At 41.8% G+C, this 26,745-nt stretch overlaps 1 protein-coding gene across 3 annotated transcripts; it reads left to right on the top strand.

Moving 5' to 3' along the window:
* Window positions 1-36: 36 nt before the first annotated feature.
* On the top strand, window positions 37-25,917 carry cemip2 (cell migration inducing hyaluronidase 2). Of its 3 annotated transcripts, none has more exons than XM_069138434.1 (24): window positions 37-117; window positions 4,050-4,404; window positions 4,592-4,732; window positions 4,883-5,450; window positions 8,993-9,162; window positions 9,625-9,816; window positions 10,896-11,065; window positions 12,405-12,617; window positions 13,414-13,619; window positions 14,455-14,524; window positions 15,157-15,285; window positions 16,089-16,177; window positions 17,741-17,872; window positions 18,332-18,367; window positions 18,628-18,783; window positions 20,491-20,668; window positions 21,742-21,957; window positions 22,079-22,290; window positions 22,521-22,703; window positions 23,005-23,224; window positions 23,321-23,422; window positions 23,548-23,693; window positions 23,842-23,948; window positions 24,040-25,917. In XM_069138434.1, exons 2-24 carry the CDS (start codon window positions 4,068-4,070, stop codon window positions 24,237-24,239), a joined length of 4,173 nt encoding a protein of 1,390 aa, XP_068994535.1. In that variant the 5' UTR covers window positions 37-117; window positions 4,050-4,067; the 3' UTR covers window positions 24,240-25,917. The 3 variants fall into 3 exon arrangements, with proteins under 3 accessions (XP_068994535.1, XP_068994534.1, XP_068994533.1); XM_069138433.1 differs by having other exon boundaries at window positions 41-252; XM_069138432.1 differs by having other exon boundaries at window positions 41-335.
* Window positions 25,918-26,745: the final 828 nt, after the last annotated feature.

Below are 26,745 nucleotides of genomic sequence, written 5' to 3'. Positions count from 1 at the left end.
CTTTCAAGCCACGCCTTCTTCCCCCTCTCGGTGGGACTGGGGCTGACCGACGTATAAACGACAGCCTATCAGCAGAAAAAAAAAAAAACACCATGTGAAGAAAAGGTACATAAAAAGGTACGTGAAAGGCGCAAACTTGACAGGGTGACAACTTACTCGTTCGTCACACCGCCACCGGCTCGGCTTTTTTTGGGTACTTTTACGGCTCGGCAGAGAGCGAATGGACAAAGCGGGAAAGGAGCAAGACCAACGGTAGGACCTCGCCGTCCGCCCGGCAGCTCACACCGTGTCTGTGTCCGTCCGTCAACCACTGAGGGTGAAAGAGGATTCACCGGGTGAGCCCTTTGAGTTGTTTTCTTGGGAAAGGGCTTCTTAATTACTTACTGATTGACAAGTAACGCTTTGGCCGAGCAATTGTTTAAAAGCCGTGTGCGGTAAAGTAAAAGTGGAGAAAAGCCACTGTGATATTGTATTTTCTTTGACTGTTATCTGCTGCTCTATGACAAACATTTCCTCTCCTTCGCAGTTTTGTGGCGTTATTTCGGTAACAAAGACTACACGGTATCCTTGGAAATTATAATAGTGGTTTTGTCCAACTCCAATGTCTGTCACTGAATGATTGATTTGATTAAGTTATACCGCTGGTCGGCCAAAACCCCGTCATGTCCCGTGTCCCTTTCAAATTAAACAACCCTCATTTTAAATTAAAAGCCATCTGGCTTTTCGTACCAACCACAAACGTGGTATTGACCTATGCTTTGTCTCAACTGGAGTACACTTGCATGTAGTACATATGAGTACTTGTACGCTTGTTGTTGTAGTGCCTGAATGTCGACTGGGTGTCTCAAATCAAATACTGCTGTTCTGCACTTTTCCAAACATTTGAACATTTGAATTCATCACCTGCCAACATATCTGCTGGCTTTGTTTGGTTATTTTACCTCCAAATTAATGTGCTTTCTTACCTTCTGGTTCACACGCCCAATATCCAGCAGCAACTTAGTGGTATTTAGTAAAAAAAAAACAAGACTTTTATGTGTATGTGTCCAACTTGTAATGGTATAGTGCTGCGTTCAGCAGCAGCAGGTGCTTCCATGACTTGTTTGAAAACAGGTTGGTGGTCCCGACCATTTCACTACATTGCCATTATGGCAACCGTTGAGGGTGAAAAGTGTCCTGCTTTCCGTACCATTTTTGTGTACCTGTATGAATACCCCATCGGGTATTCATACTTATGCACTTTAAATAGTAAGTGGAAGTATGCGATTTGAGACGCACTTCTTGTTTTATTGTGAAGAAAGGTAATGTGGAAGGAGTCACTTTGGCCAAAACAAGGTCATAAATCATCATTAATAATGATTTAAGGATGCATAATATTGGATTTTTTTTTCTGGGTCTGACCTACTGGTGTTTGCCAACTCTTTTGGCCAATTACAAATACATGCACCGTTTTCTCCACCTAATTGCAGAGCACATCAAGTGTCTCCTGTAGTGGAACTGAACAGATTACTATGCCTACTCCCGTCTGCCCACTGTCAGACGAAGACATAAAATACAATTCTTTTGAAAACACACATTCACTTGGCAATAAAAAAAAAAAAAAAGTGTATTTCAAAATAGATTATGCATCATGCCATATTTAAATACGTGTAACGTTTTTCTTTCAAATACAACTTTAAGATTCATCCGACTTAATCTCTGATGATGCTCTTCCTGAGACAATAACCACCAAATTTGACCTATTTCTTTAGTCATGTCTTTGAACATGAAAGCGTCCTTTTATCAGCCTCTCGTATCGACAGAAATGTTAATTTCAGTCAGACGTCGGTATTAAATTTAAAGCCTTTACCGGTGAACGCCAATTTTATGGTGTATCCCCAAATAAAATCCTTTCATTCAGCACATAATATTACTCGGTATGGACCAACTCCGTCCCCAGTGGCACTTGCTGTTCGTGTCCTAGTCTAGTTCTTGGTAAGAGTTGTGACAGCACTATTACAGCTCAGCATTTCATTTTTAGTCGGCTAATATAGGAAACACATGGCTTAACGTTGGTCACACTGCCAGTTCTGACTTCCAAAGTAAATGGTGATGTTACAGCCAAGGAATGTGTGATGGTCTGTCCCGCTTTGACTCCAGTGTTTCCCCCACATCTGTTTGATATTCAGTAGCTCTGAAATCAGGAAAAAAAAAATGACACTAAGGATTACTTACTTGGTTACTAGGAAATACATCAGGTCTGCAAGAAGCTGTGCGGCCTTGTGATCAGTGTAATTTCCAGACGCTGAATAACCCCAAGGTGTCCTCACAGGTCAGTAAGTAGCAGGGGAGCAGGAGAAGTTTGGCCCTTTTATGGTGAGGAATGTGAATAAAAACTGAGATAGGGTTATGAAGACCGATGCTTCGGGGATCATCTCGTCACAGGGCTCCCACTGAGTACATCTGATTCAGGCCACAGACCATGAAAGTGTAAACATCCAAAATAAAGTGCAGTCAGAATGCTTGGTTGACGATAGTCCAGTTTAGGTTAATGTGGAGAATTATCAGCTAAACCCTTTAGAAGGAAAGGTTCAGATAATTTTGTAGTGGTAGAATTCACATTGAAGCCTAGTTTAGTTTGTGGCCTACATAAATGACTGAGCCCTCATCTAGCAGTCCTTCATTGTACATTGCTTTGTTTGAGTTGAAGAGGTTTGTTGTTGATCTTGGCTAAAATGATGACGAATTGGCTTGTCAGGAAGACAATGGCTGTTGTGTGTTTGCTTCTAGGTTGGCACGGAGATGTGTGTGAAGCACTGACACTCACTCAGATGAGGGGAGGGGGGGGGTGCGGGTGGTGTGGTCATTCTTCAGGTCATACTGCCAGAAGAGCTGATTTATGAAGAACAGTTGTAAGCTGTGAAGGTGTTTCAGTGGCCCAGGGTGTGTCCGTTCAAGAAAAATGCTGCTGAAGCCTTTTTTTTTTTTCTTCTTTCTGCACTGTCATTTCCTATACCACCGTGTGTTTGAATGTGCAGGTGTGTCCATATGGCCTTTCTGTGCATGTGTGACTGTGTGTACTTGTAACGCTCATGTTGAGGGGTGTAATTCTGTTTACACAGTCACACTGTGCAAACTTGAGATACTTCTGGCAACAAAAAGAAAGACCGTCACTTAAATCAATACATTTTAGTGTAAAGATGTGGTTTAAGGTTCAGATAAAGTTTGGCCAATGTAAAGCTTCGGGTACATCTCCAGGACTAAGTCAGTGTAATGTTCTTTGAAGCAAATCACAAGCATCTGTCTGTCTGTGTCTGTGTCTGTGTGTGTGTGTGTGTGTGTGTGTGTGTGTGTGTGTGTGTGTGTGTCCATGGCTTCAGTTCACCTTGTGCTACTTGTGTGAAATAAAGGGAGCCCAGGCTGGAGCTCTTCCTTCTTCCTTACTGTAATTGGTGCCATCTGTTTTGGCTGTGTTAACATAGTACGAGCAATGTCACGATCCATTATTCACAACCTCCTTCTCTTAGCGTGGACAATAGCAGCTACTGTCACTCTGTTCAAGCCAAACCCGCCCGGGGAGACGTGGACTGTTTGGAGGAATAGATGAATAGCATCTTTTAAGAGCCACTCTCAGGATCTTTACCTGGAGGTCCAGGACTGACATGCTTGATTGGCAATTGCCCGTTTCCCCACAATCAGCCCCTTTGCGTCCGTCGCCTCCGACTGTTTTTACTCTCATCTAATGTGCTCTTTTAGTGTCGTCTTCTTCCACTTTGACCTCTTCCGTCTGAACAATTTTTCCATCACTCCCTTGTTTCATCAATTCACACTTTATTATCTTGGTTCATCAACTTCTGCCTCATGGTACCATTGTGCTTACAGCTGAGCAGGCTGTATAAGAAAATCGAAATATTGAAACCTGGTTTGGTTCCAATATTTTTGCTGACAAGAAATTCTAAATAGAAAAACATGGAACGGCAGATTTCACAGACTCCCATCAAGAAAACATTTTGTGAAGTTGTATTAATGTATATTTCTTGCCTCTTGCCCCCCCCCCCTCCCTCCCTCAGGCAGCAGACACCTATACCATGCCGACGAGTGATGGCCCCAACCGCTTCCCTGTCTTTGTGGCTCACAGCAACCATCCGAGGTGTCCCGGCTACGTTCCCGGGCGTGTGGCTCCAGTCCGCTCACCGCCACCTGCCAAAGCTCCGCCGCCTCCCCCGATAAAACCCCATGGCCCACCACCACCACCGCAGCAACAGCAAACCACGTTCAGCTTGTCGGAGGAGAACCAGCGCAGGGAGCGCGCTCACAACGTCCAGAAAAGAAAGAACACTCTGATCTGCTTTGGAGTGTCATTGGGAGCTTTCTTCCTCACGCTCATCCTTGTCCTTAGCCTTAAAAGTGGAAATGTGTTAGATGGTCAGTATTACAAATCACTGATTTTAAATGTTTTGTATATATATTCCTTCATGGAATCCCCTGGTTTTTCAGCATGCTGTACATGTACTTCTTGCTGTGTATGCCATTTCTTTAAACATTTTTGAAATCCTTGTGTCATTGGAAGTATGAGGTTCTCTGATTTGTAACTAACTGGTCATATTTACAGAGAATTGTCCAGACCACAACCCATCTCTAAGTAGCTGGAATCCAGGTCACCAACCAGAGAAAGCTGTTGTTGTCAGGAGGGGAAATTTGTTCAGATTGGATGCTTCTGCTACTTTCCGTTCACTTACCATCCAGTCTGGAGGTAAGCACATCAACATTATAGAACATTGATGGATTCTCACCTCCCAACTATAAAAACTAACATCATTCAGCACATGGATTTTAGTTTTACTTCTAGATGCAACATACACCAAGTAAGAATACACGTTTGTTTTCCTCTGACTTTTTACAGGTCGGGTGGTTTTTGCGGACAATGCTGATGGCTCCAAAAACATAACCTTAAGAACACATCATATCCTCATAGAAGAAGGTGGAGCACTTCATATCGGATCGGCTAAATGTCGCTACCGCTCTCATGCCACCATTTCCCTAATGGGCCGTTCTGACAACAAGGCTGTCCCTGAGGTCCTTGACCTGGGCCGCAAGTTCATCGGCGTTAAAGGGGGTGGAACTCTGGAGCTACACGGTTCTGAAAGAGTTTCCTGGTCCCTGCTGACCCGAAGCGTCCCAGCATCTGGGCTGGCCACGGGCGGTTATGCCTTCCAGCGGAACTTCAGCCGAGGCATCAACCTGCGCGTGGTGGACCAGGACACCGCTGCTGTGCTGGTCTCCGAACGCTACGACACACACGAGTCCCGTAACGACAGTCGGCGGCTCACCCAGCTGCTGCGTTCACTGCCGGCCGGCCGCATCGTCACACTGGCTGTAGGAGACTCTGCCGTCAAAAGTCTTCTGGATGAAACCAAGACGGCCATTGAAGAGAAACTCGGCAGCAGCTTTGTCTACGACCTCAAATACAGGTGAGCGCTTTCACTTCATGGGTATAAATATGTCTTAACAACCTGTAAATAATCATTTTTGAAATGATTATAATGATAAATAAATCTGTATTGTCAATTAACGGGGCAGCACAGTGGTGCACAGGTTAGCATTGTCGCCTCACAGGGAAAAGGCTCTGGGTTCGAATCCGGGCCTGGGCTTTTCTGTGCGGGGTACCCTGCCTTCACCCAAAGAGAGATTCCCGAAAAGGGGGAGTTCACCGTCCCAACTGTGTTAAAATATGTGAGCGTGATTGTGGCTCAGCTGTGTTGCAGAATGTGCCGGCGCTCAGAGGGTTTGTATTGGTTCTCCCTGGTGTGTTGACTGTGCATGTCTTTCGGAGTGTTTTGTTTATTTTTGGTCTCCGGGGACTGATAAAGAAGGCTAATGTGTTTTTTGTTGAACAGTAAACCTTCTCACCTCTGAAGACTCAATACATGGATTGACAATACCAGCAGTTTGCTCCAAGTCCATCCTCCCTGGAAAAAAAATTTCCTCTCTCATGTGTCCTTTCATTTGGGATGTTCCTCTGAATCGTTCCTAGGTATTGGTCTTCCTGTTTCCCTTGTGTTTCTGCTCCACCAGAAAAAGGAAGCACGTACAGGATAATGGGGTTATGGCCAGAGTTTCCTGTGCAAAATGTGGCAATTCAGCAGATTTTATGTCCGTCATGCTTATTCCCTCAGAAGGACAGACACCAGAAATTTAAACGGAGTGCAGTCCTGTTTACACGGGCTGGTACTAACACTCACAAAATGAGAGTTTTTAATTTTACGTAACAGTAGATATTGTGTTACTGCCATGGAAACACATGTCTGTGTAAGTTCAGCATTTCAATTAACTGCTCTATTTGCCATTTGGCCTGGTTTGAAAAAGCCAAGTGCTGCGCCAGATTCTCAAGTGTCACATTTCACCTCTCTGGGTGAATGCCAAGGCAGCACAGAGGTTTTCAAACAAATCCCCACAAATCCACAGCAGAGTGGTAATAATGGATGAGACGATAGCGTCTTGTTCATGTTCGTGCGTGTGTGTGTGTGTGTGTGTGTGTGCGTGCGTGTGTGTGTGCGCGCACCAATACGTTAAGTTTGTGGACTTTCTTCTAATCTTTTTACAGTTTTTTTTTATTATTTGTTTTACTATAGCCTCATGTGGATTTGCGTGTGTTTTTGGGGATGCGTGTATAGTATTTATGAGACAGGATGTAGTTTAATGTCTTATAAAAGTCACACTATGGCAGGCTGAGTGATTTAAGGGTAAAAGATTTCGGTGGAACGTTTCTGTCAGTGCTGTAACAACACGCACACCTTTTGAGATCCACCTTTTTTTTTTTATTATTATTTTAAATAAAGAAAAACATACGACCACATGACCCAAATACCTTTTGAATTCCCACAGGTTGATTTCAGTAGCGTCAACCATCCTTCCTGGAATGGATACGTGAATGTGTTTGCTACCGCCTCGTGCATGTTGACCCCTCTGTCTTTAATCTTTGTTTCTCAGGAGATCATTTACACACGCTAATGCCGGTCCGCAGTGAATTCACCTTCGGCCTCCACGCATACACTTTTCCGGTCAAACAAAGAAGTTGTTAAAGGCTCGTAAACATCAAATCAAGGATGTGGGAAAAAGTGAAACGATTGCTCTGTCTTATTTCTGCTGTGTCTCTAACCGTTGGACTCACCTCTGCTATATTTCTAAAGTACACATTCACACAGGCTGCATATGAGCAGCCTGAGGACAGAAAGGGGGCCCTCCTTGATTTCTCCACAGCAGGACAACCCACAGAAAGCTGGCGCTGTGATGACAGGACGGAGTTGAACCCCAGATGGATCCGGTTTGTGTAACAGTTGGGTGCAGTTATATGGCGCAGGTTCTCATCTCTAAAAAAAAAAAAAAAGACTTGTTGAAATCGGTATTTTTCCGGTGCGAGCAATTATTACAAACAGTGATTCAACACAGAGGCATATTGGAATTAATGTTAATAGTCAGGGAACATTTCCTTTAACCGCTGGAATTCTGAACACGCGTTGGTGGCGGTTTAATTATTTCAGTAATAGTCCTCCAAAGAGTGGACTGAGAGTTTTGCCACTTTGGCATGGTTTTCACATTTGCCACGAGCTTTAGGCTTTTCCATCAATCTATCGTAGTACCAGATAACACGGCGCTGGAGAGGTTAAATATGAAGTTCAATTTAGGATCGTTTACTTTATGTGGAATGGGCCAAGCAACGCCTGCTGAGATCACTTTCCTCCACTTTGAATGGACAGCTGCCAACCCTGATCAGGATTCTATGGATGGAAAATGAATGCTTAAATTGTATGAGAAGATCTTGTTGTGTTTAGGGTCAGTTTGTGTTAGTAGTGTTTAAAGGTTGTGCCACAGATTAGAACGGGGCTCTTAAAATGTTATTGTATCCCTGAACAACAAAACGGCATTAAGCTCTTTTGGACTCATTCAGCTAACGCTGGACAATGGGAATGGAGGAAGTCGATCTTAAGCAGCCAAGGACTTGACATTTGAAACATCCAAGGCTGTAAATGGCCGCACATTGTCTTGTTTAAGATCATACGCCCTCAAAAGCACGCCCAATCCCATTCGCCATCCACACCCTCAAGCTCCTCTGCTGAAATGAGTTCAGCCTCTCCTTATTTAATCACAGGAATGTCAAGAAATGCATTTTCAAATGAGATTCTCTGTACAAGATAGTGTGCCAAGGAGTGAGACGGTAGTACATGGAACAAAAGTCAAAGCATTTTTGTGGACCTGTCGGGCACAATCATTATTTCTCAGCCGTGTGAGAACCTTTCCTGAAATCTCCTGCCATTACTCTTCTAATCCCCCGACGTCGTCGATGTCATTTAGTGTCTTACCTTTCGTTTTCATTTTATTATTACATGACATTTTCCGTTATATTCAGTTGTCTTCTCCTCTTTCACCTCTTGTCCTGCTTCAGGCTCATCACAGGCTTTTGTCACACAAAGCCTGACTAGTTTAAGCTCTTTTTCAGACACTGCGAAAGTGTCTGTTAATATCGGCACTGTCTATGGAGTGTGATTGAACGCCACAGAAACCTAATTCATCTTCAAGACGTCCTTCTTTTGCCTCTAGCTACTGCAGCTACAATTATCTTTCAGTGGCTTAGTCACAAATAACCTCCAATGTTTGGTGCACAGTTATATTCTCGTTAATAACATTTGTCACGAAACTGCAAGACAACTGCATTGATTTAGTAAAAGGTTTAAAACACCATAATTTGAGCTGGTGTGTCCGAACGTGCAACTGTAAACATGTGAAAGATGAAAATCAGTTATGTACTAATGAACCAGTAATGAGTGTTGAGAAGGAGGTCTGTAGTGACTTTCAGTTACACTTCTTCAAGGTGTTTTCCATCACTCAAGTTATAGAACTTTACGGACCGGAACAGAATCATTTGTTGTTCTTATATTTGTACGTACAAAACTCGTGCCTTCCTCTTCCTTCAGTCACTCTCCTACTTTTCTTTTCATCCCTTCGGTTTCTTCAGACAAGCGTGGGCTATGGTCTCTGTGATCAGCGGCGGCAACGCGTCCTGCTCGGAGGACGTTCGGGAACATGAAAACCACGACACAGGAGGGAGAGCTCTGGCAAGACGCAACTTCACCACCGTGGATGGAGTGGCTTTCTCAGTCACCGCCTACAGCGAGTGGAAGAATGGTGAGGAACGGCTCATAAAGGAATCAATTCAAAGCCATTAAAACATACATGACGACAATTACAAATGAGTGGGGCCAATTGTATTTAGGTGGTTTATATCTGATGCTGCAGTGTTAATACAGTCTTACTGTCTGCTGTCTCCTTTTCAATTCTCACCATTTGATGAGTATTGAGAATACATGGAGTGAAACTGTTTCGCTGTAGTTACTATGGAGACTTAAGTTCACAGGATTTTTCTTTTGTATTTATTAGAAAAGAGCTTTTACGAGATCTTTGTGGCTGCCACGACAAAAGCAGTTGTGCAGTGACTAACATTTAGACTCTCGTTGGAAGTCATGGTGATTGTCAAGGGTTTTGAAGGAATTAAGGGAGACGATACCGAATCATCAGAATTCTGCTCTTTTTCAGGTTGTGCTGTGCTTCATGTTTCCTTTAAATTAAGTTCTACGTTATACCTCCCAGGTTTCCCCATCTCGGGCTTCCAGGTGGATGCTGTGGACCAGGTGGTGCTGAATCTGCAGGATGAAGTGCAGCAGACCTGGCAACCTGGGGATAACATTGTGGTGGCCAGCACGGACTACTCCATGCACCAGGCTGAGGAGTTTACCCTGTTGCCCTGCCCTCACTGTAACAGCAGACAGATCAGGATACAAGGTAAGAGAGAGGACAGCATTGTGGGTTTAGAGAGAGAAAAGGTTTGCTTTCTCTGGCTGCAAACTAAAAGTGTCTTTGGCTGTGTTCAGTGATTGTCCTCTGAGGGTTTACTCCTTTCATGTGTGTGAGCTGCAGCCATATACAGTACCAAAAAATGTCTGGTAGGGCAAAAAGAATCAGTAAGGAAAAATATGGGACATATTTCATATCAAAAAACTTGTGAGAAATCTAGGAACGAATGTTGTTCCATGTAAAGCAGATTATAAACTTCATTCCAGTCAATAAATGTGATTAACAGATGTAGAACTATTAATCCTTAGTCCAGTGGGATCTCATTTCCTTTTCAGCTGTTATGGTGATGTAAGATTATTGGAGGAGGCTGAGATTGCCAGCTTATGTTTTAATAGTAAACTCATCATATAATAACCACAGGGCTTTCATGGATACGTTGCCTCTGCTTTGCATCCTGCTGCCTTTTTTTTTTTTTTTTTTTTTTTTTTTTTTTTTTGCTCCCTTCATCCGTTAGTTAGTCTTCACCTATCTCTCTATCAGACACATTTCCTGATCTCATTCCTTTGTTGTCAACAAATGACAACTCCCTTCCTTGAGAAAAGGGTGTATTATTGTGTGTGTGTGCATCTAGTTTTGGGTTGCTGCCGCAAGGAAAGTCTGAGCAGCTGGACCACTGCTAAGCATTATCGGTGGCTGCTGCACCCTGTAGGCAAGGCCACTTTCCGCATCGTTGAAGATTATTTTGTGTTTCATACTTACATGATTACATTTGCTTTTACATGCCTGTTATTTTGGGCAGGTCAGTTTTGAGGTGAGGTTAGTTGTGAATGTTTGAGTGGGTGCTGCAAAGCGCACTTCCTGTGGTTGATAGCTGACTGCATGCTGTTTTCACAACCCGTCTGCTTCCGCATTTTATTTTTAAGCATTATCTTCATTAATATTCATAAAGAAAAATGGCTCGCACCCTTTCCCATTTTTGTCTATTTGTCCAAATTGTTTATTTGTCTTTGATGAATTTCACTTTGTTGTAGCATTTGACTGAGAATCTACCTGTCTGTATTGCTCAGGGAAGCCTCAGTTCAACCATGTTGGAGAGATCATAGATGGAGTGGACATGCGTGCTGAAGTGGCGCTGCTCTCCAGAAACATTCTCATCTACGGAGAAATGGAGAACTTCTGCTACGGAAACAACATGTGCCAGTTCTACAGCCACGACACCTATGGAGGCCATATCAAGGTGTGTGTGTGTGTGTGTGTGTGTGTGTGTGTGAGTTCGCATTTTTACATGTTGTTCAGACTGCACTTTAAGTCTGTGTTGCTGATGTATGTTTCTGCGTGTGTCGCTCTGACTTTACTGTATCATCAAAGGTCGTTGTGTTTGCAGTAACCTGCTTGACAGTTTCCGTACTGCAGAGCTTCAGTGTTTATACATTCTAGAGTTATATAGGTGCTCCTAAATGAGAGGGGTTATTCATGTTCCCGGTTCAGTTTATTTGATGCTCTCCTTTTCCTCATTTTTATTCTCTCTTTTTTTTGGCTTCTGCATGTCAAGTTTTCTTTTTCATGCTTGACACTTATTCATCAGAGAACCTACACTCTGAACAAACACTGAAAACAGATTAGGGTCACGCATAGCAGTAAGTGGGGCATCATGTCCTCCGTGGCCTACATAGGTCTCTACATAGTCAATGAGTTCACTATAATTTAGCAAATGACGGTATGACTCCATTCACATCGGTGGCAAATACACAATAACATTCCTTAGACTCTGTGTATCCCCCCCACCCCTCCCATGTGCTAAACAAAATACATATTTTTTTCCATGTTAACAGCTTTTTTGACCAACTGAATTCCAATACACACTTATGTTGCACAATTTGCCTTTAAAACCACGAGATGAAGCTTTTGTCAATCTGTTGTGTGCAATGCACGGAAGAACTCCGTTTTTGAATATGCAGAAAGTATTTAGCTTCGCCATGCTTGAGGCAGCCTGGGCAGCGTTTATACTGTAGAAACCATTAGCATGTATGTGTGTTTGAGGAAGAGAGAGAGGTTGAGGGAGCTGGTCACAATGTACTGTGTGTATCCGGGTCTCAGTTCGAGGAAAGGATTGGCCAATACCTCCTTAACCGAAACCAGACCATGTGGATTATGCCATACCCGCAAAAAGACCTCCTAGAGAGCATTGTACTGCATATTTGTACTGTGTTATTCTCTGATGTTCATGTTTGCTGTGTTTAGCTTGTGCTTCTATAACTCTCATCTCTCATTCATCAACATCAGTGGTTTTGAAACAGTTTGAATCGCTGGAGGTTGCTGCCAATAGAGCTATAGTTCACGTCCCGCTGGGATCTTAGACAAATACAGAGGATGACTTAAACCTTTAGTGTATCAAAATGATTTGATAAGTCAGCCTACTTTTGTGGCACAAACCTGTTGCTGCCCACCACAAAGCCAGTATCATTTATTTTTGCAGTGTGTAACAGCTCATTGTTTTTGCTTGATAAAGTCCTGGCGTTTGCCACTTTGTCCTCTGCTCTAACCTTTCTTCTGTTTCATCTCTCCAACATTGACAGATCTTTGGTAATTTCTCGTCGGTGCATCTGTCACATGTGGAGCTGAAGAACATGGGGCAGCAGGGACAAAAAGGCCGCTACCCACTCTACTTTCACATGTGCGGGGATGTCGACCAGAAGGGGGGCTACTGGGAGCCCACCTATGTGGATGGACTCTCCATACACCACTCCTTCTCCCGCTGCCTCACCGTCCATGCCACCAATGGTCTGCTGGTGAGTAAAGTGTGTGAATGTGTAACGTGAGTCTACGTATGTGAGAATGTAGAAAAAATAGATGTGGACGTCAAGTACTATGTGATACTGTTTGTCAGAAAACTCGTCACCAGATTACTGTAACGGCTTGTTTCCTTCTTTCTTTTTCTTTCTTTTGCTGTTCTTTAACGTTGCTTGTCGAACCTTCATGTACCGTCTTTTTCTCCTTTGTAGAATGTCTTTCAGTCTCTTTCATTAGATGTGGATGTATTTTCTATTCTCGTGGGATAAGTAAAATTACATTATAGACTCTTACAAGTATGTTTGCTAAACTGAAATCGGTGTCTGTATGTGGCCTGTGCATTTTGTTTGCCTGAATGTACTTTATTCTCCTCCTCGACGTCAAACGATGATGGGTTAGAGTTTGTTCCTGAGGCCAAAGCAGCGAAGCGTTCTTCGTTCCTAACGGCATTCACTCTGCTGTTTCCCCTCTGACCCTGTGATATTCTCTTTTTGTGAATCTTCAACAGCTCTCTGTATACCATCTTTCTCTGTGTAGCTTCAGTTGGGTTATAATACAAACTGCAGTTGGACCATCCTGTATTTTCCTGCAGGGGTTCAGGAAAACGGTGAAGTCTAAGCTGGACTAAGAAATGTTGCCCTTACTCGCTTGTTTACCAAGGTTTTTTGCATATTTGGATGAAAGCTTCCTCTTTCCTTGTATTTATTTTTCTCTCCTGCCAACAACTCTACTGTTGTCCTTCTGTGCTCCTAAAGAGTTTTTTGTGTGTTTTGTGGTCTTCTTTCTTTGACCTAGGTAAAGAACACTCTTGGCTATGACACCTTGGGCCACTGTTTTTTCCTCGAGGATGGGATTGAACAGCGGAACACTTTCTACCACAACCTCGGCCTGCTGACTCGACCTGGGACTCTGTTGCCCACTGATCGCAACGATACCCTGTGCACCAGCATCAAGGACAAAGTCTACAAGGGCTACACTCCCTCACCCAGTACAGAGTGCAAGTAAGCCATCAGGATTCAGAATTTGTGTGATTATGTTTAGAGATGTGAACAAATGCATAAACCTAGCAAAATGAGAAAGGACTTGACTTTCTTTTCGATCGTTAAGGACATTTTTATATGAGTAGTAACAATGTATTACTCTTCTACCAGCTGTTGTTAGTTTTATCTAAAATGTGGGAGTAAAAAACAGTTAATTACCTGTGTGTGTGGCTTTAATATGTCATAAATTATCCTGTTGTTGTGTTTATATAGTCTGGTGTACACAAAGAGAACGATGCTCTTTTTCATCTCTTATTATTATTATTATTTTTTTTTTTTACATAAAACACTTGCTATTCAGACGCCTAGTGGTCTTATTAAGCACACTGCTTGATGTTTTTTTTTATGAAGGAGAATGATTTGTTCCACTTCTAAATGTATCCATGTCAGTGTCACAGTAAATCTTTCACTCCAGTCAGCCTGAGAAACCCGGTGAGGTAGTGCAGACGTACTTTGAGAGAAAACAGATGGTCTGTGTCAGCGTGAGGGAGATACTATACTTGGTAGTAGTGTGTGAGAGAGATATTGGAAGAGGGGTTTTATCCATGCAATAACAACCTCTCCTCCACAGAGGATTTTTATGTCCTACCAGGAACAAGAAAAGTGCCTCTTTCAGGGAAGCAGCAAGAGAGGTGGATTATTGAGGGAATTATGAAAGATTGCAAGATTCCTTGATCTTTCTTTTTCTTATTAGTCATAGTTTCTGATATGCCAAGGCACTACTTTTAATTTATTTTTCTGTTTTTATGTCTCTAATTGTGTCTTTGTCCATGTGTGTGGTGGGGCTGTTTTCCAGGGCAGTCTCAACATTCTGGATTGCCAACCCCAACAACAACCTCATCAGCAATGCAGCTGCCGGTTCTCAGGTAATAACATGAGTTATGTAAGAAAACGGGTTCAAAATATCTTTTCACGAATGATTAATCAAAATGAGTCACCAACTAGAAGAGCCCCTTATTGAGATATTAACTGTAGTATATGTGAAGCTGCTCTGGCTTTGGTGTTCCCTGAAGTTTACATCATAAAAATTAAAGATTTTCATGCTCATAACAAAGTGATCCATCAATAAAATGGGATTTAACAGGCTTTAGTGTTTGATAGCAGAGTGATACCTCTAATATATGAAAGCAGAAAAAGAGGCTCCTTCATCCCATCTCTTTTCATTTCAGCACAAACAATGTGGCGGTCCACCGGGGAAGGCTATGCAGTGCGCTACTTATTGCTAAGGGGTATTTGTGTGATATTTAGGTTGTCTGTCTAAATCTGACGAACTGCAAACTTTAATAAGAAGCCACTGAACTCCTATGACTTGACCAACATGAGAATAATATGACATCCTGCACTGCTCCACGTTTTGTTTTTGGGTTTCATTCACCGCCGCCTATAGACTGATTGTATACAAGCCGAGATAATGAAATTCCTGCAGTTGTGCAGCTGCAGTATGAACACAGTTTGTCTTCTTTATCGCCCATTTCTCTACTCTTCCTTCCTGTTCCAGGACGCTGGCATATGGTTTGTGTTCCACAGCTCTTCCACCGGAGACTCTCATGGGCTGGTACCAGAGACCAAGGCAGAGCTCACTCCTCTGGGGATTTTCTACAACAATCGTGTACACTCCAACTTTAAGGTAGCATTAGTAATGCATGTCAGTGTGTACTCTCTCTCCCCCATATACATAAGAGTATACCAGACAGTGCCAGATATTGTTTCTGTCTCTGTGTTTTATAGAGACAAGAGTAATACAGTGTTTGTAACTTGTAAAAAGCCTCGCATCTGAAGCCAAAAAAAAAAGGCGTGGGTGCGCGCGCACACACACACACACACACACACACACACACACACACACACACACACACACACACACACACACACACACACACACACGTGTAGGCTCCACAATGGTGCTCTGTTGTGCAGTGACAGAAGCCGGGCAGGTGAACTGTGAGTTCTTTGTCCAGTGTGACCACAGCAGCCTCTCATAGAGGAAGGAACCCTGAGATTTAAAACTATACCTCGCTTATACCACAAGACCAACTCGGAGCACAGATTTCCATGTACATGAGACACAAACATGCACAGATATATGACACTTTTCCTTAAGTTTGTTTTACAATTCATATTTTAAACACACAAAACTAATCCATATATTATGGGGTATGTAAACATTACACCATTATATACATTATAAATTAATTCAAAGGAATTCTGTTTTTCACTTTTCCATCCCTGTAAAGCATTGATTCTATAAATGTTGGGCCAGAATTTAAATTTAGTACATTTATTATGGCCTCGGGTACCGCACTCTAAAATACACTAATAGTTTTGTTTATGTCTGTCCAGCAGAAATAAACCTGTAGTCCATCTTCCATCTTTTAACTGTAGTTTTATAGAGGAAACTCAATGTTTCATTGTAATCGTTTGTCTTCCCAGGCAGGGCTGTTCATTGATAAAGGAGTGAAGACCACAAATGCTAATGCTGCTGACCCCCGAGAATACCTGTGTCTTGATAACAATGCCAGGTGGGTATGTTTGCACAATCGCACATGCATGATAAGTGTACAGTTTGGCATTTAGACTGTATAAAGAGAGATGAATAAATGCATGAAGAGTTTGGTGTTATTCAAAATATTCAAATCTTGATTAGTTGGCTTTTTTTTTTTTTTTTTTTTTTTAATGGATAATGACTTACTGACTACTACACTGTTTTTGCACATAGCCTATAACTGTGAACTAGTAAAAGGTGGATTATCATATGCATCATGGTATAACGTTGCACTAACTCAATATTAAGGTATTTGTGGTTTGCTAATGTATTTGTTTAATATCACTGCCAATAACTGAATGAATAAAGTTATTTATAGCTTCCTGTTGTATATATGCTAGGATATGGCTATTGACAGGGATAGATAGATGGCTTTAGAGTGGGTTCCTGTATTTTAGTGGAAGGTCTGTCAGGTTTGTGTTGACAGAGAAAACAAGGCTTCACAGATAGAGTTTCCACTGCACAGCTCCCAACCCAAATACAGCCCTCAACTAGGTGGAAAAAATTGTATGTGTCCACTGAGACGGCTGACCGCACTCTGTGTGTGTGTGTGGGTGTGTGTGTGTCTGGGGGTGTCTGGGGGTGTATGCATGTGTGCAGAGGTATGAGGGGGAGGTTTTTAAATGTTAAAATCTGTGCAAGTATATGAACGAGAGGGAGATTTGTGCTGTGTGATTGTAAGAAGCTCTAGTAAGAGGATATTAGATTGTAACAGTTCTCGACAGAAAGAATGATTCCTTGTGATTTATGTGATTCTCTGCTTTTGTCTAACTTCACCTTCAGATCCAAATTTTCCCTTGAGAAACACTTTGGTCTTTCACTTGATGTTTTTAAAACCAACAGCCAGAGGTGCCACCGTTAGGCTGAAAAGAACCTCAAAATCTATTACATGGTGGGACGGTGTATGAAACTCTACAGGGCTTTTAATTTGAAACGAGGGCTTTTAATTAGAAATGGATATAGGAAATCTTAGCATTTGGCCAAACAGAAGTAAAGTCTTTGATCACTCACTCACTCAGTGACAGACATTTGCATTTATACGAGTCACCCCGCTAATGTGCTCCATCCGAAAAAGAGGATGATCTTGCCCATTTTAAAGATTACACAAACTACTTTTTGATTGCTGTCATGCTATAATTTCAACTTCTTACAAATTAAGTTTCACAATATGATGAGTGGTTTCCCATAAAAACATAAAGAACATTCATGCTCCCAAAGGGGACAAAACCTTTTGTTTTTAATGATGCCATGTCCTTTCCCCTAATGCCACCCTCGGGATGCAATATGGGAGGCAGTGAACATTGCCTGTAGTCTCTAGAGATCCGCAGTGGGGCTTTAAACATTTAGTCTTTATATCAATTATGTCTGGGCAGATTTATAGCATGATGATGTAAACATCTTTGTGTGCATGTGACCTACATAACATTATGTGCTGAAGGAAAAATGGGTTTGATTCTTTGGTTAGGATAAAAACCTCATTAGGAAATGAATGGAAAGTCAAGAGACAGGAGTATGTGTATTCACATGTGTGTTTTTTCAGATTCCGACCACACCAGAATGCTGACCCTAGTCGTCCTCGGGTGGCCGCAGTCATCGACACTCTGATCTCCTTCAAGAACAACGACTTAGGAGCATGGATACGAGGGGGAGATGTCGTCATCCAGAACTCTGGGTAGGACTGCTCATAGACCGTGATTCAGTATGTGTCAGTGCAGCAGCCAGCTTGTAGACCTCAGGAGAACTGAGGTCCAGGGGTTTCTGATAAAAAAAAATAAAAGAATGGTGTCATCACATCATAAACTGGGATGAGGATTTGTGCTGGAAATATGATGCAATCCCACCACAAACGTCTATAATGACATTCTCGGCTGTTTGTACAGTATTTGCCTCAACACTATGTACAACATCGATTTGTTTCACATCCCCATCTGGTAACGTTGGATTGACAGTGAAATATGTTGTGAATTACTTGATATCATTTTAAAAAGAATTAACAGATGGTTCCTTTCTTTTTTTATTGGTACGTTGGTCTCTTCTTGTCTTTTTTTATTTATTTCGTAAATGCTAAATTATTTAATTAACAGACGTTTGATAAGACTTAAATATGATTGTTTTATTTTTCTCTGGACAGCTTTGCCGACAACGGGGTGGGATTGTCCTTTGCCAGGTGTGTACTAATCTATACTCTCTTATTTGCTTTTCTTCTTGTCCTGCCAAATGAATTTGCTAAAAAAAAAAAGCCTTTGTTATTGATAGATACCTAGCATAGAACCTGTTTGCTGTGTGGTGGTAAGCCTATCTTTCTTGCTTAAACCAGCACTTTTTTTTTGCAGCTATCACCTCTGAAAAGGCATACATATCCATATTATGTGATTACTCGTGTGTGTATTTTATAATACTATATGCCGGTGTCATCTTATTCTCCAGTGATGGCAGCTACCCTAAAGATGAAGGCTCCAGCCAGGAGGTGACACAGTCCCTATTCATGGGGGAAAGCCAAAACAGAGGGACCAATGGAGGACAGAATAAATACTGGGGAGTGGGAGGGACCGATGGAAAGATGAGGACACTGCCTAGAAACAGGTGAGGAAGAGAACATCGTGAGATAAACTGATGAATGGAGGAAAGACTTGTGTGAAGTAATGAGAGAAAAGTCCAAATCAAACTCTGAGGAATTGCAGGGGATAAGGTTGGAGGAGTTGCCACAGAAAAATATGCAGGGAAAAACAAACATGGAGAAGAGAGGCAGCAAGGCAATCAGGTAGTTGGACAGATGGACAGATGAAGCTGCTACAGCTGCTTTTAGCCAAGGGGAACTTGTGAAAGGAAGTTCTGTTTTGACTGACTTCCCTCCAGTGATATTTTGAGCATTCTATGACTTACAGGGTTTCATAGGAAAGGAATACTCATTGCAGAATTTGGTTATATAAGACCTAGGAAATTTCTCTCTAAGATTTTAGGCGTTTGACAGAACCCCCATCAGTTTCAGCTAGATGTCACATTTCCTTCCTTTTCTTCTATCATGTTGATTCTAGACATAAGAAGATCTCATTAATGCCTATTAATAAGTAAACCAGACAGATGCTTGATATGACTTGTCTGTTTCGCACCAATTATGTTTCACTGCCTTTAATTGGACCTCCATTACAAAGAAGCTTATAGAGTCTCCCTATGCTGTAATACCGAGTCAGACTCCGTCGCCAGTCTTAATGAGAGTTTTTATGTCCCCTCAGGGTCTCCTGGCAGCTCGCTCTGGGTTTCTTTCTGTATTTCTTTGTTCTTACAGATATTGTTATACAAGAGGAGAGCAACATAAACAAGACACTGGCAAATAGCTGCCATTTTTAGTTTCATGAACTAGGGTGTCAGTTTAGACTACTTTGTGCAACTTTACAACCATTTTATAGGCTTTCTGACCGCACTGTGACATCTGGCTCAGTCAGCTTGACTGGCGTCATCGTGGTTTCTGCCAAAGTTGCTGACACCTCTTATTTCTTGCAAGGGAGAAGATAGTTCCACTGAAATTGATTGATAATTTGTTACTTTTACAGTAAATAAGGCTAGTCTAATTTTCTATTTGTGTGATCTTAAAACACTGTTACCACCCATTATGAAAACAATTTAAATCCATAGTTCAACCTTAGATCCCTGTCAAAAGATAAGTAAAGGTGAAGCAGAAAAAAAATGGGGGAAGTTTTTTTCTGACCCAGAATGTAGATATTATTATTATTATTATTATTATTATTATTATTATTATTATCAAAAATCATCAGTCTTCTGAACTTCACCCACTTAACTTACATTTTCTGGGTTATGAATCAATATATTGCAAAGCATGGTCATACTGAAAGTATGGTGAAACCTTGCTAATTTTTAAATAACATTTTAGGAAAACAGTCATAGTATATGCAACTTCCTGTCATATTATTCCCTATCTACTGTCTGCCATGTAGCCATCGCGGGTTAAAACACAACACAAATTTAACCAGTCTGCCAGGAATCTTGGCATGTGAACAATTAATTGAAAATCAATAGTGTTTTTGCAAATCTATACAGTATCAGAAAAAAAACACATCACATTACTCAAGTGTATTGATATTTTTATAATATCTACATTTCTAATGGTAAAACAGATGGAAGTATATTGACAGTTTTTTTTAACCAGTTAATGGCCAAAACCATCTGAATCCATGGTCCTTTTACTCAGTTCACTTATTGTATTCTCTACAATGTATTTATTGATAACTGTGTTGCCTAACATGGACTATTCATTTTCTATCTCCACCGTAGGACCTTCCCAATCCGTGGTTTTCAGATCAACGATGGTCCAGTGCGGCTCACACAGAGTACGTTTCGTGGATTCATCCCCACACCAGAGCGTTACACCAGCGCAGTAGGATTCGGCCTGAAGAACACCTGGCAGCTCACACCACGAAACAACCTGTCCCAGCTCCGCTTCCAGCCGACTGTGAGTAAGCACGAGTTGATGTGTCATAAATATACAGTATGTCCACTGTTACGACGTGTTGGGAGGTGAATCAGCATTCGATGCAGTATGTGAGCCTGTTCTACACTGAGACTTTGAGACTCCATGCAGATCCCCATGGAAAGCAATCCACCCCTTGGGTTTCAGACTGTACCGTATGATAGTATACCATGTTGCATTGCAGTCATCTTATAATAATGTATGAATGGTTTATAATGAAGAGTGACCATTTCCAGTTTTCTTGTCTTACCATAGGATTTGGGTCATGTGACTGATTTGATGACACAGATGTTAGTCTTATGGTCAGTTAGGATTGGGGTTAGGGACCAGTTGGTTCACAGTTAAACAGTCAATCAGAAGAGTGTAGCGTTTAGAGTGCGTTTCTGTCTGACTGATCCAAGCCAGCACCAAACTGTCACAGTCAGCCCTGATGAGAAACTATGGTTAATCACTGTGGCCATCTTGTGGTGGCATAGTATAGTGCTCTGTCTTTACTTAAATGTTGCAGTAAATTTTGAAAGGCATCTTCAGCTCATCATTATCATCATTTAACTCATCCCAAACATTTAGCAAATATTTCCAGTCCCATAAATACAATCTGTAAAAGATGTCGCTCTGAACCCCCCCCCCCAAAAAAAAGTAGCTTTGGTAGTTTTTTTCCTTGAAAAACAATCTTATAAAGGTACAGTCCGGAGATGAAATAACCAGTGGAAGTTTTTACTTTTTTATTTGGATCCTCGATTAAAAACGAAGCCATCGCCTTGTCCTTCTGCAGTTCTTGCAAACTCTTTTGTTTGTTAGAAAGTTTCATACACTAGGTTGGATTTCATTTAAAATCTCCCGGGACGATTGAGAATATAATTATGGAAATCATGTAAAGCAAATATTTACATTACATACATTGATGAATAGTCATTACTGACTAAATAGCAGCTGAGTGGTGCGTTCACTCCCACAGAGATATTTATTAGAGGTAGCAGTGACGCGTGACCTGAATCGCTAAATAGTGCTTCAAATCTATAACGTTGGCATTCTCCTCACAATACATTCCTCAGGTGGGTCTGCGGGCATTCTTTGGTCGTCCTGGGCAGTGGTTCGAAGAAAACGACCTGGACGGTGACAAAAACTCCATCTTCCACGATGTGGACGGGTCTGTAACGGGCTACAGAGACACCTTTGTTGGCCGAGCCGACAATTACCTGATCCAACATCCTGGCTGTGTGAAAATGACCCAGTGGAATGGAGTGACCTGCAGCGGCCGCTACTCTCAGGTACAGCCCATCAAAGTCTGCACCTCCATTATTCTGTCATTCTGATGTAAAATGTGCACTCACCTTCAGCCTCGCACCGCACGACAACTCCCCCTCCCCTTCCTCCCTCCCTCCCCTTCAGGTGTACATCCGAACCCAAGGAGCCCCGGGCCTCAGTTTATCCATCAACAGGGATGAATACCCCGATGCTCCTCTAGTACTAAGGGGGATTAACAGCCAGGGGGCGCTGTCTAAGCAGTACCAGCCCATCCTGATGATGAGCAAGAGCTACACTCTGCACTGGAGCGGCCCTGCACCCAGGGAGATCGTGCTCTCTCTCATCAACTTCGATAAGTGAGTAACAGGAATCGGCAGCATGCGTGTGACCACTGCTACTGTAAGTCATTTGTATATCTGTAGTATATCACAAATGATGATATATCGCTGCATTAAATTTTTTTTTTTTTTTGTCTGTTGATTCAACTAGAACTATAGTGAGCGGGGAAAAAAAAAAAAATCATAGTGCTGTTTTTTTACTGGTACTAAATGGTGTAGTATCCTGTCCCTCGCTTTCTCTTTCTCAGAGATGACTGGGTGCTAGTTGGACTCTGTTACCCATCAGACACCACATTTCAGATCATGGCCGACATCAACGACAGGCAAAGCAACACCTTTGATGACATCACAGATTACGGAACTGTGTCGTCCCTCGTGCAGCTGGAGAACAAACCAATGGACAGAAAATACTTCTTTGACCAACGTGCTGGGTGAGAGAACAAAAGTCCAATCCTCTCAGTTTCCAACTGTTTTTCTTTTCACCTTCTGACACGCACTTTGACTTGACTTGGAAATATTGCAGCGTGCTCTCAAAATCAAGAGACTTGCAGGATTTTTAGTGTGGCTTTGAATACTGATCGACCCAAGAAGGTCAACTCTCACACTGATAGCTGAGAAGTCATGAACATTACTTTATGTCGTCATTTCAAGTGTTTTCATCATCCCCCCTCTGAAGCCCCTGACTTTCTAAGAGATCACTGTACTCTGTCTATTTCTCCTGTGCTCCTGCAGCCTTTTGTGGCTCTACCTTCGGGCCAGGCAGGGGCGTGACGGTCACAGCTACTGTTCAATAAAAGGCTGCGAAAGAGTGAAGGTCATGGCCACTACGTCCTCCAAACAGACCTGTAATTGCACAGCCAGGGCCTACCCCAAGTACTCCAAGACTCCTTCAGCAGTGGTGCCTATGCCGACTCTAAACGCACAACCCTGCAAAGGCTGTGGGGCTCAACAGGTTTGTCTCGTTCCATAAAAATAAAAAACAAATAAAAAACTGTTCAGCCGCTTAAAACGCAAGCTGCAGCTGCTGATCACCGTGTTTGTGCCTCAGCTTGTGTTTTCCAGTGAGCCGTGGACCTCCTACCTCCAGACACAAGTCAAGTCTCTCAGTAGCAAAGAGCAGCTGAGAAAAGACAACAGCTCCTTTATCACGGTGAGCATGTCGGGCCGGAAAAACAAATCCAAACAATATATTTTATCGATATGATTACAACCTCAGAACTTTGATCGGAGTTTATTTAATCTATTTTTTTTTTTTTTTTTCCTGTCGCCCACCAGGTGAATGAGGTGATCATGTCCTTCTCACAGCCTGGGTTCTTCCTGGTCTCAGTAGATGCCTGTTCTGGAAAAGTCACCAAGAAAACCTCATTTGCGAAGATGGATGCCAAGATGGGACAGTACCTAAAAACTGGAATACCAAATCGGTAAAAATGTTCACATCCAATACGTTTACATTTCTTCCATGTGCATAGAAACTTCAGGGTTCAAGTTTCATTTTTTCACAACAAGACTGCAGAACAGCTGAATTTTGCAGATTCTCTGCAAATTCACAGACCTGTTTGTTTCCTCCAGGTCAATAGTTCTCATGGCGACCCGAGGTCAGCCAGAAGGCCTGGATGGTCTGGCACCATATCTGGTCTCCTTTGGTATGGCCAAACCTGCTGATCTGCACAGCAAAGGTTAGTGACACGCCCAGTTGTCTCCCTTTCTTTTTCGGTCTGTATTTTACGTTTCTTTCTCACACACTCTTCTTGCTGCTTCTCACCACAGAGAGCCTGGCGCTTTGGGGGTTCCAGGGTGGTGCTTCACCCCCTCCGTGGGTTACACTACGAGCCGGGCATGGGGATGACATGTTGGGGCTGCAGGAGCGCTACTTGCCCCTGGATTTGGAGGCATATGGCTGTTTGCCACATGCAACTCAAACACGCAAAGACCTGGAGCTTCTCAAAAAAGCCACGGGACTACAGTAACCAATGTGAACTGTACAACCTACCTACCCGAAAACACTGTTGCACACGGATACACAAACACACAGCCAGCTGATGAATGTGAACTGCTGAACCTTTAATTTATTAACGATGACAAAGATGTTGACCAATTTCAAGTGGAGAAGATGGTATTTTATTATGAACGGGGTGAATGTTGTTGTGATGTTATTTGTGTGTATGTGTCAATATGCCTTCGGGCCGCCAAGTCAATGCACTTTCCTTTTAGAGACACAACTTGCCTTGTCAGCCAAAGTGATCAAACGGAGCTTTACAGTAAGTCAGTACTTCATCTTGACCAACAGAAAAAGAAAAAAAACGAAGTAACCAGCAGGATCTACCTACAAATCTTATTTATTTATTTAGTAGTTAATTAAATTTAAATGAATTTGGTCGATAACTGCAAACAGAACACAATGCATTAGATACACACCGGCCAGGAGGAAATGATGAAAATATATTACATTGCCCCTGAATCAGGACCATGTTCGATCGGAGCTGAAAATGAAACTAGATGGATTAAATGTGCTCAGGTCAAAAGGAAATTATGAAAATAAATGACATTGCATGTGAGAATTAAAGAGCAATATCATGGCAAAAATGTACACGTAGTGGAAGAAATCAGAGCTTCGGGATGTGTCAGTGATTAAAGAATTGCAAAACACCCTTATTAAAGCCATGTAGATATTTAAATAGTCATATAGAAAGAAATAATGTGCAGTTAAATTAATCTGTTTTTAACAAACAAAATGGCAATAAATAGAGAAGTTACTACTATGTAGGTCATTACTCTCGACATCTGCAACAACTGAATCTTAAACTGGTAAACCTCCTCTGATCATCGTGCAGCTGTACATCTAAAGACTTTAAGCACCTTTTTATGGATTCCTTCATGGACTTACTGGATCTTTTCTCTCATTCTTATTTATCTTTTCACGGCGATGGTGTCTCCAGTGCTGGCCACATGTGCTGCACAAATATATATAGTACTTTTTTGTTTTTGTTTTCACAAACAGAATTGAATGTTTTACCTTTTCATCTGCCTCATTCATGATCTTTTCATGTGCATTATTGCCAAAATAATGTGTTGAGATAATATTACAAGATGCCCGTTTAGAGTTTCTATTCTCTACAGTAGTGAGCAGCAAATGCATTTGGATCATATACCATCTGTAAGGTATACGTCTTTATGCAGAGACTATATAATCTTAGCAGGTGTGTATGGACGTGAGCAGGGCTCCCCCACTGAGCAGTGATAAGTTCCTATTTGTGACTGTGTGAGTATGTGATTGATCATGTGAGATAGAGGCAGGACCATTTTACATTGTTGCCTTTTAACCACTCTACTGTTAAAAAGGGCAAAAGATATTTCAACCCCTTTCCTTTTTGTTCAGTTGATGCTTTGAAGATGCACAACCGGAGCGTTAATTCCTTTTATTAGCAGACTAATTAGTAGACTTTGTAAATGTGGTGTCGATCTCAAACTGTACATGGAATGAAAAACAGGTTGTCAATATTGTGTGTATTATTTGCTGTGTTTGTGTATGTTGATAAAACAGTCGGAAAAGTTAAATTCTTTCAACGTGAAAACGCAGCTTTTTTTATGATTATTATTTTTTTGATAAAATTGCCAATTAAATAAACATTAATGCTTTGTGATAAACTGACATTTTATCATTTTCTGGCACATCGAGGATGTCCTCTTCTGTGTTGCAGGTCTGATAAACACAAATGATATTCATTTTTTGCATCAGTTATACAATTTCACCACTGGGGGGTAACCTAGTGTTTGTGAATAAGACTTGCCTCCCACTCTGTGTGTGTGTGTGTGTGTGTTTTGTGTGTGTGTGTGTGTTTTTCAGGAATAATACTTATGTGTGCTTTTTCAGTTTTCCAGAACAATGGCCAGAGAAATGTTGTTGATTTTTAATGAGCCTCAGAATATCAGTTAATATCTTTCATCTAACTTGTTTAACTATTACATGAAAATACATTGCACATTGGAGTGTAGCAGATGCTCTTACTCTTATTGATGACACATGAGTTAAGTAGCAATCAGGAGGGAACATGCAGGTCCAGCTGAAGACAAAAAGCAACATACGCAAGATAAAATGGTTAAATTCAAGTTTGTGGATTCAGCATGCGCATACTTTTGATGTCCTAGTGATATTGTCTGTGTGTGCTTGATTATGTCCTTGACAAAACAAGGATATAAAAACTCCCAGCCTCAAGAAATATGGGGCAGTCCTAATGCAGCACAGCCCAACATATGGCTCACCAGTGATTTTACTTGTCCATAAAATGGTCTCTGACCATGAAGGCTCTCACACACTTCACACCATTCTGGAAATGAGAGCGGACAGATTGGGATGACATAGTTTGCAGGCAAATTGATGCACGAGAACAGCCTCTCTCTCGAAAACCTCAGCATCTGTCGCAACATAAAAAAACACTGGTGGAATTAGGCTGCATTTTTCTCATTGTTTATCAT

This window comes from Embiotoca jacksoni, unplaced genomic scaffold (genome assembly GCF_022577435.1).
Source record: "Embiotoca jacksoni isolate LCO1_2020_lvr unplaced genomic scaffold, fEmbJac1.0.p SCAF_8, whole genome shotgun sequence".
Taxonomy (NCBI): domain Eukaryota; kingdom Metazoa; phylum Chordata; class Actinopteri; family Embiotocidae; genus Embiotoca; species Embiotoca jacksoni.
This window is presented reverse-complemented; position numbering and strand designations above follow the sequence as displayed.

What these genes read in the sequence shown, in the direction of transcription:
- cemip2 (XM_069138434.1), top strand. Translation starts at nt 4,068, where the DNA reads ATGCCGACGAGTGATGGCCCCAACCGCTTCCCTGTCTTTGTGGCTCAC. An exon ending in AAAACTGGAATACCAAATCG is followed by an intron (nt 23,694 to 23,841) that starts GTAAAAATGTTC and finishes TGTTTCCTCCAG; the next exon opens with GTCAATAGTTCTCATGGCGA. An exon ending in TGCTGATCTGCACAGCAAAG is followed by an intron (nt 23,949 to 24,039) that starts GTTAGTGACACG and finishes TTCTCACCACAG; the next exon opens with AGAGCCTGGCGCTTTGGGGG.